Genomic DNA, 19,732 nt, shown 5'->3' with positions numbered 1-19,732 from the left:
CCTCTGCACAGCACTCTGGTGCTGAACTGAAAGGCAGGCAGATGGTTGCAAGCTTTCTCCTTGTAGTAAGCTCAGGAATGCTCTGTGTTTGCCTGCTCTCCACTCTGCAGCATATCTCCCTAGGGCAAGAGTGGCTACATAATTTGCAGGACAAGGGAAAAATAAAAATGCAGGGCCACATGTTCAAAAATTGTTAAGAATTTCAAGAGGAGGACAGCAAAGCATTAAACAAAACGAGGTTCTTCTGGACAAGCTACAAGCCCATGAAGCTTGCATCACCACAGGACTAGGAAGTACGCACACAAGAGGCCTGAATGTGTTCTGCAGTCTTTTCTTCTCTCTTGCATGGAGACTGAAGGGAACCCAGGTACCAGTAAACTCAGTGGCACCAGGACACACACAGCAGCACACAGGTAAAAAACAAATATTTTTGAGTACCTACTGTGTGCACAGAACTCACTGAAGTTTCAGGGGTACAGTGGAAAACCAGACAGACATGTTTTTTGGCTTGGTTTGGCTTGGTTTCTTATCACTGAGTTTACACTAGTGGAGGAAACCCACCATAAATAAGCTCCCCCGGAAAATGCCCAAGAAAATCATTACTTGGTGAGCAATGTTGTTGAGATGACAAACCAGAGTGATGGGATAGGGTAGGGTGGTGGAGACGGTGTGTGAGACTAGCCTGGTATCCCAAAGGCTCTCCACAGAGCCGTCCTGCTAGATATGACACACACAGTGCCTTCCAGATCAACAGGTGAGGGTGCTGTTAATGTTTGGCATCAGCTCGATGGGCAAATCTCTGCAATCTTTTCTGCTCTCAAGTGAATCATGAAGGTCTAGGTGACACAGAGAAAGTCCAGGGACGCTTGAGACTCTACAGCTATCCTTACCTAATAGGTACATTGAGCTGATCCCCCAACCCCACCCCTCAGTGCCTTCTCACTTCTACTTCTGGCATGATGAGGAGCCAAGTCTCCAGGAAGTTTTGGCCAGCTAGTCTTGGAGAGGAGGTTTCCAAGGTCCCTGTACCCCAGATGGTCCTCCTAACACCGAGGCCCCAGGACTAAACCTGGAGCCACACTGCAACAGTGAGTGCCACCTTGCGGATCAGAGAAAGTGCTCCAGGTAATGCCTAGACTTGGTCTTCCTTCTGGGTCTTTCCCTGCCCCCCAAAACCTGGGAAACTGGTCTGTGGAGTACCTCAGAGCTTGTTGGGGAGACTTGCACAAGTTTCTCTTCTTCCCCTGTGCCAAGGAGGGTACGCAGTTACCCAGCTTCCTTCTGGTGCCAAGAGATGTACTCTGAAATACTGGAAGGTCTGGAATGAAGGTAGGGGAAATCTCAGAGGTCAAGTGATCTGGGCTAGCAACAGGTGATAGGGGAGGGTCCCAAGGACTGCAGGGCACAGTTCGACCCCACGCTGTGCCAGAAAGCTGGAGGGAGTCGAGAAAGAAGCGGGAGCCCACCCAGTCCCGCATCTTGCCCACCCCAACCCAGTCTGCGGCCGCCCTTGCCACCGCAGCTGCGGGCCTCCGGTTTCCCCTGCCTGAGGCCCTTGCCGCCAGCTCGCCTCTTCCTCCCTTCCCCCGTCCCCCGCCCCTGGCTGTCTGGCTGCGCCGCAGTCTTGGCGGCAGGGGGCGGGGGGGCCTTGGTGACAGGGCGCTCTCCTCTTTTCCCTCCTCCTCCTTCCCCCCACCCCTCCCGCCGGAGCCTATCCCTCCCACTTCTCCACCGCCGCAGCTAACAAGTCGTCGGAGATTTCCATCGGGGCTCAGGGGGCGGGGCCAGGAGGCACGGGGCGGGGCGAGTGGGAGGAGTGGAAGTTGGAGCCCAACAAAACCCTGCGCGTTGCGCTCGGTGCTGCCAGACCGTGCGCAGCGACCTCCACACAGGTGGTCGCGCCGGTCCGCGCCACGATGTTAACCAAAGTTCTCCTGATCCTCCTGGGCCTGTCCATAATTCTTCCGTCTAGGTGAGTCTCCACCCAGGGACCCAAGAGCCCTCCGCGCCCAGCTCCTTCTCCCCTGGAGCTAGGCCAGTTCTCCGGACCCCCGCGCCCATGTTCCTCTAGCCCCGCACCCACCTTTTCCTGGCCCCCGTGCCGGCTAGTCGGGCCCCGGGTCCACGCGACGCGCCGCCAGCCTCCAACCCGCTCCCACTAGGATGGGCTGGTTGAAGGGATGTCCTGGAAGGAAGGTGGGACGCCTGTCCCCTGGCTGCCCCTGTCTCCAGACTCCCGCTCTCCAAAGCCACGGTGACGACCGGGGATGAGCATGCCTCTCCCTCTCTGAGTCTTCCATGGGAAGAGGCGAGTGGCCCGCGGGATAACCGACCTGCGTAGGTTCGTGCTTCTGAGGACCCGGGGAGACTTTGGGAAGGTGGCGCCCAGAAAAGCGCTTGGGCTCCGGGCTCAGAACTGCACCTAAATGCTGGAGAGGAGGCTAGTGTGTCCTCTCATTCAGATTTCTTTTCCTGAGCTCCTAGTAACTACCAGACACTGTGCCAGATAACTCCGACTTTACTTGCTTCCCTTCCTGCCGCTCCACTTGGTGCCCGTCCCAGGAGGGAACCTCAGTTTTGTCCAAGGATTCCCGTCCCAGTTAACCACCCCTCTTATGGCGCCAGCCTTCCCTTTCCTCCCTCACCCCCCTTCCCCACCCTGTTGGGTCTTGGGGCTCCGGACTGACTGGAACCCAAGGCCAAGAACGTTATTCTCTGAGGTCTGATGTTTGGGTCCTGGATTTCAGTCCCTACCCCCCCCCCCATTTCCAAAGGCAGATTTTCCTTGAGCAGCCACCTTCCTTCACACTTTGTTCTGGCCCTGGGATTTTGCTAGGAAGGTTGTCCCCTGCACTTCTCACTTTTTTGAGTAGAAGATGACTGCTTCATATTTTTGAGATGGTTTCAATTCTAGAAGTTTCCATGGCACTGGGCACTTCCCTTATCTGTTAGGGGGAGAGGAGAGATGGCTTCTCTCTTCATCACCGACTGATTTAGCTCCTCAGGGAAGGAGCTGTGGGGCTCCTTGCTGGCTCATTGGTGCCCTGGGGTGTGGGGGCTGGCCTCAGCAGGGGCTTGGCAAGTATTTCTGAATGCGTGATAAGAATTTCCAGTCATCTACCTCCCTCCAGAGATGAGTTGGACTGTTTGGGAGAGCTGGCATGGTTACTGGCTAGGGCAAAAGAGGGGTCTGGGAGTGGGGGGTGGAAGGAAGCAGGAGGAGCAGGGAAAAAAAACAGCAGGGAAGAGGGTCTGTTAAGATGGAAACTACCCTTCTGTGGCGGGGGACAGCAGTAACTGGTGTTAAGACGACACTGTCAACATGGCAACATATGATGTCAGCAAAGACCTGAAGAGGTGGCTGTGGGTGTGTTGGCAAGGCCCACATCAAACCAGGAAACCTTACTCTGGTCCAGGCCCAGCCTCAAATCAGTTGTGTGACTTTGGGCACAGCCTTCCCTCATGTGGGCCTTAGTCTCTTCATCTGTAAGGCAAAAAAGAGGTCTAATTTGGAGGAAAAAAACAATCCCAGGGGCCCCTCTTAGGGCACTGCCAGTTCCCTCCCCTTCTCCTTCCCTTTCCCACTGGGACTGGGGTGCAGACTGGGGTTCCATCTTGGATCATTGCTTCTAAAGGGATGTGGGTGCATGAAAAGGCCCATGGAAAGATTCCACTAGTCCAATATATGAGTATTTTTCAAGTTTTTATTTCTAGTCCTGAAAGGGGGCTTAGTGGCTGACTGAGGAGAGGTATGCTGTCAGTGCCAGCAGTTCCTTAACCTCAAGGATCGCAGGATGAGCATGTTTGTTCTGTTTCTGTTTTACTAACAGAAGCTCATTGTAGAATTACAGCAACGTCAAGGCCTTCTGACATTTTCATGGCAGATGTAGTCGTTTGGGAAAAGAGGGTCTTCAGCGGGCCTCTGCTTATTTGTTTGCCTCTTGAACGTTGGGGCTCTTGTCTTTGGCTTCAGACATGTGAGACGAGCTGCTGCAGGCTCTTGAGGGGTCTTGGGTGGCAGTGCCACTCTGGATTGTGCCATGCTCCTAGCCATACCACTCATTTTGCAGGGTCTTGGGCCTCTGCTCTTCTTCCTCCCCTGCAAAGTGGCTGCCATTATCTAGTCAGAGGACGGGGAGGAAAGCCTCAGGGAAAGAGGACATCTCTTCATGTGCTATTTGGAAATGAAAAGTGCTTTTGTCAAGGCCAGTTCCTCCCTTGCCCACAGTGGGAATTAGCCACTTCAGCCATAAGAAATGGCATAAATCTGGCACACTGTATGACAGTTAGGCAATCCTAAGAGCTTGAAATACTGCAGGAAAATGCATTTTGCTGCACAAAGTCAGGCCCCTGGTCTGCACTGCTATGTTGCTAGTCCCCTCCACCTAACCCCCACCACAAGCTTCACCACACTCCCCGTCCCAGTATCCTCTCCTATCCAAAGGAAACTACTCTCCTGCTTTACAACATCATGGATTACTTCTGCTGACATCTTTTTAAAAGATTTTAATTATATATTTTTTCAAAGATATATAAAAGTAAGGGAAACAATAGAATGAATCTCAATGTACCCATAACCAGCTTCATTAATTATCAATTAGCCTCTCATGGTTTGGCTTCTTCCCCTTCCCATGGTCCTCTATTAGGTTTCTCCTGCTAGACCTATGAGTGCAAACATATGGTATCTGTCCTTCTCCGCCTGACTTATTTAGCTTAGCGTGACACCCTGGAGGTCCATCCACTTTGCAACAATGGCCAGATTTCATTCTTCCTCATTGCCATGTAGTACTCCATTGTATAGATAAACCATGAGAGACTCTTGAATACTGAAAACAAACTGAGGGCTGATGGGAAAAGAGGAGAGGGGAAGGGGGGGTGATGGGCATGGAGGAGGGCACTTGTGGGGATGAGCACTGGGTGCTATATGGAAATCAACTTGACAATAAACTATAAAAGGAAAATAATAAAATAAAAAATTATAAAAATTTAAAAACCAAAAAATAATCAATTCATGGCCACACTTAATTTTTCTGTCCCCCACGCACTCTACATTTCAGCTTAAATTATTCCAAAGCAAATCTCAGACATCATATCATTTCATATGCAATTATTTTACTATGCATTTCTAGTCATAAAGACTCCAAACACATAATAAAATGCCATGATTACAACAAAAATTTTAGAATAATTTTGTCATACTGAGGAAAGTATCCAGTCAGTGTTCAAATCTCCCTTATTGTGTCATAAATGGTTTTTTTGGTTTTGATTTTCAGTTTGCCTTTTAAAATCAAGATGCAAATAAGATCTGTGTATTAGCAGATTTTTATTAGCATTTTTATTTTTCAAAACACTTTTTTATTGAGTTAGAACATATATACAGAAAAGTGTTCAAATCATTACTGTAGAGATGATGAACTGTCAGAAAATGACCACACTGGTATCAGTCCACCCACATTAGGGACTGAAACATGACCAGAACCTCAGAAGCCCCGTAGTGCCCACTTCTTCATAGCTTCCCGACAAAAGTACCAGGTCCCAAACTTCTAACACCATCAGTGATTTTTGTACATTATCAGATCCTTTTTAAATTTTTCTTTGCTGGGGCACCTGGGTGGCTCACTGGGTTAAGGGTCTGGCTTCAGCTCAGGTCATGATCTCACAGTTAGTGGGTTTGAGCCCCGCATCGGACTCTGTGCTGACCACTAGCTCAGAGCCTGGAGCCTGCTTCAGATTCTGTATCTCCCTCTGACCCTCCCCTGCTCGCACTGTCTCTCTCTGTATCTCAAAAAGAAATTTAAAACATGTAAAAAAAATTAAGAAAAATAAATTTTTCTTTGCTTAATTTAATCCTTAGTTTTTGGCTGTGGTGCATGGCTATGGCATTCAAGTTAGACTCAAGTTGGCCTTCTTTCCTGGATGACTGTCTCTGGATAAAGAACTACTGCCTTTTCTTAGTGCTCAGAACTTCCCCTCACCCCTGACCCCCAACTCCAATGCAATGAATATCACAAAAACAAGGAAATGTAGACTATTCCCAAGGTGTTCTAGCTCTCTGTGGGAGAAGCTGTTCGGGATTTCCTGAGTGTTTCTCAGAAATTCTGGCCTTCTGCCTGCTTATTTGCTCCCCAGTAGTGCTGGTCACGCAGACTGGACACTACGACTAGTAATGGCAGAAGAGTTTGGCCAGAGCTCATACACCAGTGCCGTCTTCATCTTACATTCAGAAATTCTTTTAAAATCCTGAGCTTGGTTTTGTTATTGGGATTAAAAAAAATAAAGAATTACCATGAAGGAGTGATAGTACCCAAACTCCCCAAAGAATAACTAACAATTACGATATTAGTGGCTTAAAATTTGCTGTTACCAGTCACTCTTTATGTCTTAGGTTGCAGACTTCTTTTGATTTGTTTCTATCCCAAAAAGCTTATCTGTGGCCCCTACAGGGTGGAGAACAGAGCTTCATTTTTTTGTGTGTTTGTATGTTCTAGGAGTGAAGGACCTCATGTTGAATTAGAAAATGGGCCCTCTGCCCATGATGCTGTCTATGAGCCCCAGCCCCAGGCTGCTGAAGAGAAACACAGCACACTTGGCAAACTGTCAGCAGCCACTCACATTCTGAACAGTATCCTGAATAACTATGACTATAAACTGCGCCCTGGCATTGGTGGTGAGTATCAGAACATTGTTCTTCTCCTCCTGGAGCAGGAAGCTGAGGGTATAGATGTGGATAATGGGCCTGGGGTATAGGTGAGGGTTTCATGCACATGGGCAGAAACATGTGTTGCTGATCTGTGAGGTAAGATATATCAACTCTAATCTCAGCAGTACCCTTGGCCTAGGTCTAGACTTTTTTCCCCTCACCTTCAGTTTTTCCAACTATAAAATGACTGGACTAGATAACAGGCCTTCAAGGAATGTCCAGCTCTTAACAGGCTGTGACTTGGATCTTGACATGAAAGAATAAAGAAAGAAATAGGAGTGGATGTTGAAACCATGTCTCTAGCCTTCACCTGTTCTTCTTCTGACCACACCCTCCCTTGTCCCATGTCCCTTTTTGACACTTCTGCTTTCTTTTACAGAAAAGCCCACTGTGGTCACTGTCGAGCTCTCTGTCAACACCCTTGGCCCTATTTCTATCGTGGATATGGTGAGTACTGATTTTTTATTACAGTGTCTTATAGCCCAGGAAGCTGGCCTATGGGGCCTTTTACATACTTACTTTTTCTGCTCTGTGTGTCCATAAGAAGAGTTTTGTGGTTTTGTTTTGTTTCTGTTTTGGAGAGGGGATACTGTAACCGACACTGACTTTGGAAAGCAAGAAAAGGTAAGTCCTTTGCTGTCTGAAGAGGACCTTCAGAATCCTGACCCTATCTTCTAGTGTTTCATTCAAAATAAAAATAATAAAGCAACTTTAAACATCGCAATGGAATGGCTCTTTTTTTCTGATGATGATTTTTGTAGATGTAAGTCACTAATTACCAACTCTTACTCTAAGACTGCTTCTCTAATTCTGGCCTGGTTCTTTCTTTCCTTTTCCATTGCTATCATTCTACTGTCAGGACTTTTCCCAGTTAGCCCCTATTAGCTCTCTTTGAAATATGCAAAATTCAAAGTTTCTACCTACACCAGTCCGCCTATTGACCTGGCCTCCTAAGTGATGTGCCTCTTGCAATTCTGATCTGGCTTAAAGCACTCTAGTGGCCAAGGCCCTCCATGGATGGAGCCAACCCAGAGCTTTATTTCTTTTTTGCCCCTTTAGAGACCACATGTTCTGGTCACACTAGAGTATAGGTGTTCCCAGACCACCTTGTACCTTTGAGTATTTGTTCAAACTCTCTCTTGTTTGGAATACCGTTGTTCCAATTTTCTACATGTCATAGCCTTATCCTTCAGGGTCTGTCTCTAATGGCTTCTCTTCCATGGCATCTTTCCTTACCTCCACAGCTATTAAATACTCCCTTCTTACTCAGACCACACCACTCTCTTGGGCATTCAGATTTTTCGAGCTTATTCCATAGTTGTTTACCTGATCTTCCCTATCTCATTATATTGTAATTATATGCTCTATGTCTGCCTTGCTCTCCTGATTATGGGTTCCTTGATGTAAACAACTCGGTATATGTTAACTGAGCAAATGAGTCATGAAAGATGTTCTATAAAAGCCACATTTCCCCCTGATACCTAACAAACCCAAGTGATACAGTCTAATAATTCAGTAGTCACTAACCCTGGCATGCAACACAGCACTGGTCCAAAGAGGACTGAACAGCTTGGTTTTCCTTGGCCAATAAAGTGCTGCTTTATCCTAGGCCAAGTACCTTTAGAAGATGCCAGATACTCATATGGTATTAAATTTCCCCCAAGAAGTCTGGTCTTTTACATGGTTCCAAATAGTTCTTTAAAACTGTGGGAGATCTACATTCTTATACAGTCTGCTTTTCCCTGGTTACACTGTGGCGCTTTTGTACTTAGTAAGGAGGGAGTGTGTGTCTCTCTCACACAGCCAATGAAGAGAGCACACTTGTCTCTTTGGATCTTCATGACAGCCTGTGTGGCAGGCAAGGCTACACTGCTGGGATCCTCATTTTATATCTGAAGCAATTCAGCCTCTCAGCAAACATTGTTACAGAGGAGTTGTTTGAATAGAGTTCCAACACCCCTCAATCAGATGCTGTGTAGAGCATAGGATTAGTCCTTAAAGAAAGAAATCTGAGACCACAGCATGGAGATTTAAACCAAATTTTTCTCCCGGTTTCTTGATTAAATTTTTGAGACACATAGCCTTAGCTTAGAAGGCAGTGACCAGTCTGGGAATGACTGCCCATCGTAGCACCAACAGTTGCTAAGGCCTCTTGCTGTGATAATTGTTGCAGGCAGTTCTAATTAAGCTGATTTCTTGACACTGAATTTCTATAGTTTCAGCTGAGCGAAAAAAGATGCACAACCCAAGCTCCCTGGTCAAACTGGGGAAAAACTGAACTGTTGGTTATCAGATGCTGTGTAATGAACTTACAATTGGTATCTTGTTAAATAGAAATTAAATGCTCATTTCAAACAGTATAACATAGAGCAGGAGCATAGTGTGGGCTGTGGAGGGAAGCCGTCCCCTAGCTACCAAGTAGTTCACATGGCCTGGGAATGAAGGAGGCTCTGTGTGCCAAAGTGGAACTGCCAGCTCCTTGGGACTGTAGAAACACTCTGAAAGCCAGTTATGAAAGCTGGTGGGGCTGGGTGGGCTGCAGGCTCCCATGTGAATGGTAGCGAGGCTTTTCACCGTCTGCTTCTCTGGACTTCTCCAAGGAACCTTCTCAATCTGGGAGGCTAGCTTCTGGCAATTTGGCAATGGCTGTCACCACCTTTTGGCCCAAGCAGCAAAGCCTAGTGGTTAGTGTTCATTGTTTGATGCAGGATAACTCAGGGGAAAGACCTAGGGATTTTATAGGGGAAAACTGGACCTTGGTCCCCAAGGGGATTGTTGGTACCAGTGAAATAAGAGGTAAATCAGTGAAGGCCATCCCAGGGCAAGGTCACGGTAATGGTGCTCTGAACATCAGAACTAGTATGCTGTCTTTGTGCGACTTTGGGCAGGTCTTTTTCTCTCTGAGCTTCAGTTTCCCTACCTCTGAAATATAGAAGGTTGGGTAACCCTCAAGGTCCTCCCTTGGCCTAGGTCTGGCACTTGCTTTCCACACTGCTTGCAGTTCTGCTGCAGTCTTTACTTTTTACCCTTCAATACCAGTAATGCAAATCTCTAGCTCCTCATGCTTTTTCCTATTATCAGTTGGCACACAGAGCCTCCTTCATTCCCAGGCCATGTGAACTACTTGGTAGCTAGGGGAAGGCTTCCCTCCACAGCCCACACTATGCTCCTGCTCTGTTATAGTGTTTGAAATGAGCATCTATTTTCTATTTAACAAGATACCAATTGTAAGTTCATTACACAGCAACTGATAACCGTCTTGATGTTTAACATACAGTTCATGGGATAGACAGTATCATCTGGGGACCAAATAATCATAGGTATATCTATGCATATACACACACACATTCAGAAGTTAGGTGCCCTTGTTTAAAAGAAAAAACAAAACAAAACAATTATTCAAAAAACATGAAACTAAATACACACCTCTCTTATGACTCAGAGCACTTCATTTTTAAATATAACTCTGGAGAATGCAGGATTGAGGTTTATTAACATCTGTGCTCCCCAAATAAAAGCTGAAAGGGGAAAGTTTACCATATACAACTAAAGGTGTGTGTTTGTAAATGTTTACAATGATTTTGAGTTGAGATTTTTGTTTTGCTCTGGAAATGTGGGGGCTGCGAGGGCATTTAGCTGGCTGGAGTAATGCCATAACCCTCAAAGGTGGTGGTGAGGCAATGAGCCCAGCCTGTGCAGTTACACCACCATTGCCTGTCTGTATCTCGATGACGTGTGTCTTCCCCCAACTGTTGTTTATCTGGGAATGTTCCTTTCCTTTAGGAATACCTGGAAATAGAAAACACCTATAGCCTAATTCATGTTGCTTTCCTCTGTGCAAACCTAAGTAGTCTCTTATCTGCTCGATGGGCCCTTCACAGGATGGCATGGGTATGTTCTTTGCTTGTACAGAGCTACGTGTGTGCTTTTCTATCCATTCTACCAGGAATACACCATTGACATCACCTTCTGCCAGACCTGGTATGATGAACGCCTTCGTTACAATGGCAGCGTTGAGAGCTTTGTTCTGAATGGCAACTTGGTGAGCCAGTTATGGATCCCGGACACGTTTTTTAGGAATTCTAAGAGGATTCAAGAGCATGTGATCACCATGCCCAACCAGATGGTTCGCATCCACAAGGATGGCAAGGTGTTGTACACAATTAGGTATGTCAGACTTCTGGAATATTACCTCTTGGGGCTCTTTTCACCAAAGAACCATGAACATAGATGTCATCCTCAATGATACTTCTAAGGGTCTTTCTAGCTTTCCTAGACCATGATCTCAACCCCCTCATATATAGACACACACACCAGGTCTCAAAATAGAAAGATGTTGCTTAAGGCAACACACGAAGTTCATGGCAGAGCTGGGACTGAAACCCAGTTATTTGGCTCCCAGTGCACAAGTCCCCCCACTAGAATGTATAGTATGACTGCACTGCCTAGACAGTTCCATCCCAAGTGGGCACTGGATATAAAGACACATCCGTGGTGTTGGAATTGTCCAGGAGGAGCAACAGCACAGCAGTTGAAAAGATGTCTAAGAGCAGGCTGGACATTTGAATGCTTGGCTGGGGAAGGCTGTATATGGGTGATATGACGTGTGAAGGAGGTAGAAAATGAGAGAGTGTTGGCAAGTCCTAGAAGATGGATGGGCATGAAACAAAGCCCATCTAAGTTGGTCCACACATTTCTCTGGTTATGGAAATTAAAGTAGTCAGATACTTTCAAGCTGTTTTTCCTTTTTGTCTCTCCTTTGAGCTCTTTGTTTCAAATCCCACTGTTGCCACTCATTGGTAGTGGTCCCAGGCCCAAGGTGGGTGGATACCTAAGTGCTCAGGGCCAGCCTAATGAGGCTCCTTTCTCCTTTCCAGGATGACCATTGATGCTGGATGTTTACTTCACATGCTCAAATTTCCAATGGATTCTCACTCTTGCCCTCTGTCTTTCTCTAGCTGTGAGTACCTTTTTAGGTTTCTGGGGCCCCAGAGTCATGCTGAGCCCCTTCTTTTTTCTCATCCTTGCCCTTTACATTTTTCTGTCTCTGCTTTTCTCCTAAAATGGTGCCAGATTTGCATAGAGCCTCCTCCATCCCCTTTCTTGCTGACAATACTGTGTTGCTTCACCTGAACGTCATATTGGGTTCTTCCATCTTCCTTCCACTCCGTTTCAAGTCACTCACCCACCTGTGAAGTGTAATTCAAGTATGTCTGCTCCTCTTCATTTCCACTGTCAGTACCCTGGTTTACGTCTTTGTCATCTTCCACTTGGACTTTCACAACATCTTCAGTTTAAAACTGAACATGTCCAGAGCTAAACACATTGTTTTCTCCCAACCTCTACCTCCAAAACAAACGTGTTGCTTCTATGTTCTCATTTGTGTCACTGAAAGGCACCATCAGCCACTCAGTTGTCCAAGTCAAGAACTTTGATGCTTCTTTCTCCATCAACTCCTACATCTAGTCAATCAACGCATCTGGTTGGTTTTCCCTCCTGAGTCTCTATTGATCCTATTTCTCTCCATTCTCACTGCCACAGCTTTGATTCCTGCCTTCATTCATTTTATTGTGCTTGGATTACTACACTGGTCTCCTAAAACCGGTCTCCCTGTCAATAAGCCATGTTCATATAATGAAAGAGTGACCTAGCTAAAGCAATATCTAGACCAGGTCATGTTTTTGTTTCAAATCCTCCCTGAAATCTCATGGATCAATTCCAAATTCCTTAGAATGACTCACAAGGTACTTCATTAACTGGCCCCTGCTACCCATTCCTTATGCTTCATCCAGCATCTGTGAGCTAGCCATCCTGAACTTTTGGCATTTCCATAATCCATCAGGCATTTTCACCTTTCTGTGCATAGAACACTCTCCTCACCCCTTCAGTCTCACCCATATAGAGAATATTTACTCAGCTTTTAGGATTTATTGGAAAGGTCAACTAATCTATAAAATCTGTGTTGGGTGTGTCTCCAGGTGGTCTTTCCCTCCTCTGTTTTTCCACTCTCCCATGGGTGGAAGTTTCTCAGCAATTCCAACAATTATAGATGCATACTTATTATCTTATTTAATAAAATGTGAATGAGGGCAAGGCTCATCTCTATATTTCCAGCACAGAACCTGGTACTAAGGAATGCTCAATAAATGCACATATTGAGTGGATTTCAACAATGAGGTAAGAGAAGCAAGGTCCCACGGCTCCTGAGGCCAGAGTCAGGACTCCAAGGCATTGCTCAGACTCCATGCTCGGGTTCCCAGTCTCACATGACCCTCCTTCTCATGTTGCCTTGCAGTTTCCTATCCTGAGAGTGAGATTATCTACAAATGGGAAGATTTCAGGCTTGAAATCAATGAGAAGAATTCCTGGAAGCTCTTTCAGTTTGATTTTACAGGAGTGACCAACATTACTGAAACTATCTCAACCCCAGCTGGTATGTGTACTTATGGAACCAGGGCTTAGCACAGGCCTGGTAAGGGGGTTGTAAGGATGATTGGGGTGGCCATACAGACATATAAATGTATGCAATCATCCCATGGAAATAGTATAGAACATGACTCCTGTCTTATAAATGCTAAACATTTACAACTGTTTGCAGAAGAAACTGAGACTTTATAACTACATCTCAGTCTCATCTGGAAAGAAGTTAAGTGCTTTGTCAAGTCCCTGAGAGGGTAGGTACATAGATAAAGTTTATTGCTGTCAGGATTTGCAGCTAGCTTTGTCATGTAGACCCTTCAGTTTCTATGTCTTCCTTTAATATTTATTTATTTTGAGAGAGAGCAAGAGTGGGGGAGGAGCAGAGAGAGAAGGACAGAGAGGATTCCAAGCAGGCCCCACACTCAGCACAGAGCCCAACACAGGGCTTGATCCCACAAATTGTGAGATCATGACCTGAGCCAAAATCAAGAGTCAGACACTTAACGAACTGAGCCACCCAGACACCCCCAGTTTCTAGGTCTTTTTTATATCCGACCTGCTTGGATGACTTTGAGGAATGGAGCTTATGAGTTCTGCATGCCCAGAACCAATCCTAGCTGGGAGAAGTGGGAAACAAAGTTGGTCCTAATGGGAAGCGGAGGCTGGAGTTCTAATGTCAGCTAGGTGAGGGCTGGGATAGTATGGGGGAAATTTCAGCAGCTACAGTTGCTACTGCATCAACATTTATTTTAAAGGAGCAGCTCTGACAGCCACAGATTCCTGTCAAAGCCTTCATGGTGAATTCAACAAGGACATGCTTCCCCAATTTGCAGTTTATTTATTTTTTTGAAACACCCAATTTGGATTAGGAGTAATAGATTAAATAGGGAGTCTAGGGTTTGAATATTGGTGCAACTATGCAAGCTATCTCAGGGAATCTGAGAGTGTGTGAGATGAGCCTACAGGAAGGTATGTATTTGCGTGTGTGTGTGTGTGTGTGTGTGTGTGTGTGTGTGTGTTTAAGATGTCAGTTGGAGCCAGGTCATGATGGGCCTTTATTTAGTATGAGGTTACAGACTGTGCACTTGACTCTGTAGCTTTTGTAGAATAGGGAACCACCAGAGGTTTGAGGATGCACAAGTGAGTTATTTTGGCCTTTGATACAACAGTGCAGCTAAAGGATTTTACCAGCATACAAACCAATAGGAAGGACACCAAATGGATTCTGTGCTTTTCCCACCACACACAGGCAACCCTCAGCTCATCCTCTGAGAGTATACATTGTAAAGACCAGTAGTGCATGTGTCAGGCTATGATTCTACAGACTGGATATTGCAGGTTAATGGATGTGAAGGTCTCAGTCAGCCATCTGGACATTAGTCGTGTGGTCTTGATAGGTAGAAAGTTAACTGAGATTTTCACTTTCTTCTGACACTTCTGTCACCCTGAGAAGACAGATGTGTGGTAGGGGACAGTGGGATGATTAAGAAGCAATGAAGTTTGTGGCCCTGGAGTAGCTCTTAACTGACCATGGGTCTTACAGTGAGTCTCCTCTCTGGGCTTCTGATTCTTTGTATGTGGCCTTGGAATAATGTGGCTCTGTTTTAAGACTGTGGTGGGCATCCCATAAGCTGAACTACACCCTTAATATGCATGTTCTGCCTGCAAGAGACTCTGATGTCAGTGCTGTAATGAAATGGTATTTTTTATGTCTTCCAGGTGATTTCATGGTCATGACACTTTTCTTCAATGTGAGCAGGCGATTTGGCTTTATAGCCTTTCAAAACTACGTCCCTTCTTCTGTGACTACAATGCTTTCATGGATTTCCTTTTGGATCAAGAAAGACTCTGCTCCAGCGAGAACCTCTTTAGGTAAGTGGGTAATACGTACAAATGGGCACAGAATTGCCTTTTCGAGGGGGCTTTCAGGAGTGTAATATAGGGATTGATAGCTGAGCCCACCTCTACTTCTGTGCTTTCACAGGGATAACCTCTGTACTCACCATGACCACACTGGGCACCTTTTCCCGTAAGAATTTCCCACGTGTCTCTTATATCACTGCTTTGGATTTCTATATTGCCATCTGCTTCATCTTCTGCTTCTGTGCTCTGATGGAGTTTGCCGTGCTCAACTTCCTGACCTACAACCGGACCAAACCCCATGGTTCTCCAAAACTTCGCCATGTATGACCTGGGTATGGGAGTGGTGGCAAGCCTTTGCAGTGTGGAGGCATGCAAGTGAGGGCATTAGGACTCATGATACATGGGTGGCCAACTCACCAAGTGATGGGGGGGATAACCTGAGACTGGGGGGGAGTTGAATAAACTTTTTGATGTGATGCTGGGAATTGCGGAGGGTAGATAAAAAACAGTGTGCCAAAGCCAGAACCTCTAGAAATCCTGAGGCAGCACCTAAGCTTGATTCACCTTTGACTTTTTCCCACTTCTTTCCTTGTCCTTTTCAGCCAAATATTCGTGCCCGTACCCTTATGCCTCTCCCTGTCAGTGCCCACCAGTATCCTGATGCTTTTGTGTGCCAGATTGAGGACTCTGATGAGAGCGATGGAGAGGAGGGCCCATCTTGCCCAGCCCAGCAGTCTCTCAGCACAGGTGGCATCCAGCGCCCTGGTGGTTGCTGCAAGTGGTGCCAGAAGTACTTCTGCGTGGTCCCCAAGTGTGAAGGCAGTATCTGGCAGCAGGGCCGCCTCTTCATCCACATCTATCGCCTGGATAACTACTCGCGGGTTGTTTTCCCAGTGACCTTCTTCTTCTTCAATGTACTCTACTGGCTTGTTTGCCTTAACTTGTAAATGCCAGCTGGTACCCTGTGGACAGCCTCCCTAGTTCCCCAGGAGGTCCCACAGCCCTTGCCAAGGGAGTCAGGGGAAAGCAGCAGCAGCAGCAGGAGGAACAAGAGACTCTTTCCTTCCCCATTCCTCAAATATAAGCCTGCAGAGAATTCCTCTTTTCTGTCCCTCACCCCTACCTGGCCCATTCACTGACTCTCCATGGCAGCCAATTTGAAGTAAAATGGCCCATCTCTCTGTTCCCCAATGGGCATTAATGATGCTCAGACTTAAAAATCACAGGCCATCAGTGACCAGCTTCCTAAGACCGTGCCCAAGTATGAACGGATTAGCTATCTTTCAACAGTGATGATAACCACTGCCTTTTTCCAGAAATAATACTGCCTTTGTGGTGCTCCAGGCCCAGCTCTGGCCTCAACCTCAAAGTGCATAGACCAGCTGCTTGCCTGTTCGTGACACCTTAAAATGTTGGGCAGCAGTATAAAGGGTAAGGGGACTCTAGTCCTTAGGTCCAATTATTATATTCTTGGTTTTGTTTTCCTGCCCTCCCTTCCCTTGCAGATAGACACTGATATTATCCTTTTAGGAGGAAAGGATCCAGCAATTGAGCGCCTTTGGGACAGTATCTCCCTCTGCTGCTGTGCCACCTCCTTCTCTCCCCACACCCTGCCCCCATCCTTCATCTGCACTACAAATTCAATGCCTTGCATCCATTGGGTATCTCTTTTTTTGTGTGTGATAATAGTAACAACTCCCTGCTTTGTATGCCACCTCCTTCCTCCTCCTTGACCCCTGTGACATTTTCTGTAGCTTCCCCAGTGACTTTCCCAGCCCCAACCCAGGTGCTAGGCCATGGTGACTTCCTGGGCCAAGAAATTAAGAGAACTTTGCTTTGCAGTAGGCAGTACCAGCACTGATTGGTGCCCTCTAAAGGCACAAACGTGAGAGTTTTACCACTTCCTTGGCCCCTGGACCCATGAGCCAGTCCACTCTTATCCTGGGGCACTCCCAATAATAATCAATCGATTGAATTCCCTTAAATTTGTATAGCACTTTACCTTTTGCAAAGGACTTTTGACAAGTTATTTCTATTTTGAGCCTCATCATGACCCTGTGATTCAGGGTAGGATTCTGATCCCCATTTTGCAGATGAGAACCCTGAGGCACAGATTTCTATGGGACTGTGGCTCTCACTGGAAAGTACCCAGGAGCTCACTGTCATCTTCTAGACGATGCGAGAGGGATAAGCAACTCTGTTCACCATGATTTGATTCTATAGCCTCTGCCGGCATCCTAGTGCAAGGCCCAGAGTAGCAGCCTCTCTTTAGCATTGGCTGCTCAATTCCTGGGCCCCCAAGACCTAACCTCCCCTGGCTCTGGTAGCCCAGTGAGTTGAATTTGGACACGCCCCAATGCTTGTATATGCTGAATGAAATCTGTGTCTGTATTTTATTGGGGGGTGGGTTGGGTAGGGAGATTCATCTGCTTTTTGTCACCATCACCTGAAAAGGGGAAATGTATCAATAAATATATCAGCAAAGCATGGAAAGTGTGGCATTCAACTTTGTTCTCAATTCAGGGTTTAAATCTTAAATCAGTGACCCAAACCTATCTATTCCCCTCTTCCACAGATGATTCCCAGACTTGTCAAGCATGTACCATGTACCCTCTATCAGTGGAGAACTGAAGGGAAGACAGTGACCAAGTGGGTGGCCCTCTTTTGATGATTCCCTTACTTCTATGTTCCTGCTCCCTGCCATGGTTTGTTTTTTTGTTTGTTTGTTTGTTTGTTTTTTGCTTTGTCCAAAATTCTAAATTATATTTATTTTTATTTCTTAATGTTTATTTATTTATTTATTGAGAGACAGAGAGAATGTGAGCATGGGAGTGGCAGAGAGAGAGGGAGACACAGAATCTGAAGCAGGCTCCAGGCTCTGAGCTGTCAGCACAGACCCTGCTGCGGGGCTTGAACTCACAAACTGCAAGATCATGACCTGAGCTGAGTTGGACGCTCAACCAAATGAACCACCCAGGAGCCTCGCTTTGTCCATCATTCTAACCTCACTTAGAAGTTTCTTACAGGTTATCAGACTCAGAACACTCCTTTTCTACCACCACCATGTAAAGATGGAGATGCTGAGGCACAGAGAGGAATGTCTACTGTCACACAAGCAGATGGTAGGAGGGATCAGACCCCAGGAATTCCGATACCCTGTCTTGACTAGGAGTAAGTCTGGGTAGATTGGTTGATCCACCCTTTAAACAAAAACTCTAAAGGTTATATTGAGGAGCATTGGCCATGGCATCCTGTGATACATTTAACCTTAAGGGAACTCAGGAACACTAACAAGAACCAAGGAGGAGACAAAAATAGCATGTGAATAGCCAACATTTTTCCCATAAAGTTCTTGAAAGGAAGTTCAAACACCTTCCCTTAAGAAATCCATATGCTTTTGCTGTCTATTTTATGATGTCCTAACTCATGGCAAAGTGTAAGTAAAATTTACAAAGGAAAATAGTTCCTCACTTTTATTTACATTAGGAAAATGCACTTAGCATAATATCTATCTTCCAGATCCATCCACGTTGTTGCAAGTGGCAAGATTTCATTCTTTTTCATTGCACAGGAAGGGGGGAAATAGTTTCAAATAGAAAGGGAGGCAAGCAATAAGAGCTTAAATACAGAGAACAAACAGCATTGATGCGGGCAGGAGGGTGGGGAAAAATGGGTGATGGGTAATGAGGAGGGCACTTGGGATGAGCACTGGGGGTTGTATGTAAGGGATGAATCATGGAAATCTATTGCCAAAGCCAAAGCACACTGAATGCACCATGTCTTAGCTAACTTGACAATAAATTGTATTAAAAAATATGCAGAAAAAAGTAGCCAGGTTATGTTTTTGAAATAGAAATAGTGAAAAACAGATTCCTTAATCATACTACAATAAAGCTAAGAACAAATAAAATTCCAAGAATTTGTAAATTTTAAAAAGCTCATGTGAACAGTTCTTCAAGACATAATTTGAAATTGGGTGTATAATACCTAAAAAATAAAATTAATGAAGAAAAAACCATATATTAAAACACATGGAATGCAGCCAACATTGCACTCACAAAAGTTCATAATTTAAGCATTTCAGGTACTAAACACAATGGATGAAAAATAAGTATTGAAACCTAGAAATTGGATAAAGGACAAAAAACACATTATACCTTAGAATGTTTTGGGGAAAATGAATTTTTTAAAAAACAGTTTAAGGAGAATCATTTATAAAACAATAAATAGGGTGCCTGGTTGTGTCAATCAGTTGAGTGTTCGGCTTTGGCTCAGGTTGTGATCTCAAGATTTATGAGTTTGAGCCCCTCATCAGGCTCTGAGATGACAGCTTGGAACCATCAGATTCTGTGTCTCACACTCACACTCTGTCTGCCTGACCCTCCCCAGCTCACACTCGCTCTCAAAAATAAACATTTAAAAAACAGTAAATAAAACTGACTCACTACCTCTCTCTTTATATCAAAATTACAGATAAATCAAAAGTTTAAAAATGTTTTAAGAAAATCATAAGACAATATGGGTGAGTATGTTTGTTTATAATCCTGGATGGAAAAGGCCTTTCTAAGCATAACCTAAAATGCCTTAAACTACAAAGGAAAACATTGAAAGTTTCTTTCATACTAAGACATCGCAATCATTAAAACAAAAGCTAAAAGTAATATATAGCAAAACACACTGTTACTTATCAGTTTTTCTGGGAAGCAGTCTCTGAGACTAAGATTAGAACACTGGAGGTTGATTCGAGTG

The 19,732-nt window shown here is 45.4% G+C and overlaps 1 protein-coding gene across 1 annotated transcript; it reads left to right on the top strand.

The window, feature by feature from the left end:
• Positions 1-1,909: 1,909 nt before the first annotated feature.
• Positions 1,910-17,434, top strand: GABRE (gamma-aminobutyric acid type A receptor epsilon subunit). The gene is made up of 9 exons (XM_029930361.1): positions 1,910-1,972; positions 6,489-6,667; positions 7,080-7,147; positions 10,647-10,867; positions 11,578-11,660; positions 12,996-13,133; positions 14,840-14,992; positions 15,105-15,304; positions 15,586-17,434. The coding sequence occupies exons 1-9, from the start codon at positions 1,917-1,919 to the stop codon at positions 15,928-15,930; spliced, it is 1,443 nt and encodes a 480-aa protein (XP_029786221.1). The 5' UTR covers positions 1,910-1,916; the 3' UTR covers positions 15,931-17,434.
• The last annotated feature ends 2,298 nt before the right edge of the window (positions 17,435-19,732 follow it).

The sequence above is a fragment of the Suricata suricatta genome, chromosome X (assembly GCF_006229205.1).
Source record: "Suricata suricatta isolate VVHF042 chromosome X, meerkat_22Aug2017_6uvM2_HiC, whole genome shotgun sequence".
Classification (NCBI taxonomy): Eukaryota; Metazoa; Chordata; class Mammalia; order Carnivora; family Herpestidae; genus Suricata; species Suricata suricatta.
Note: the sequence above shows the minus strand (reverse complement) of the source record. Positions and strands in the feature narration are given on the sequence as shown.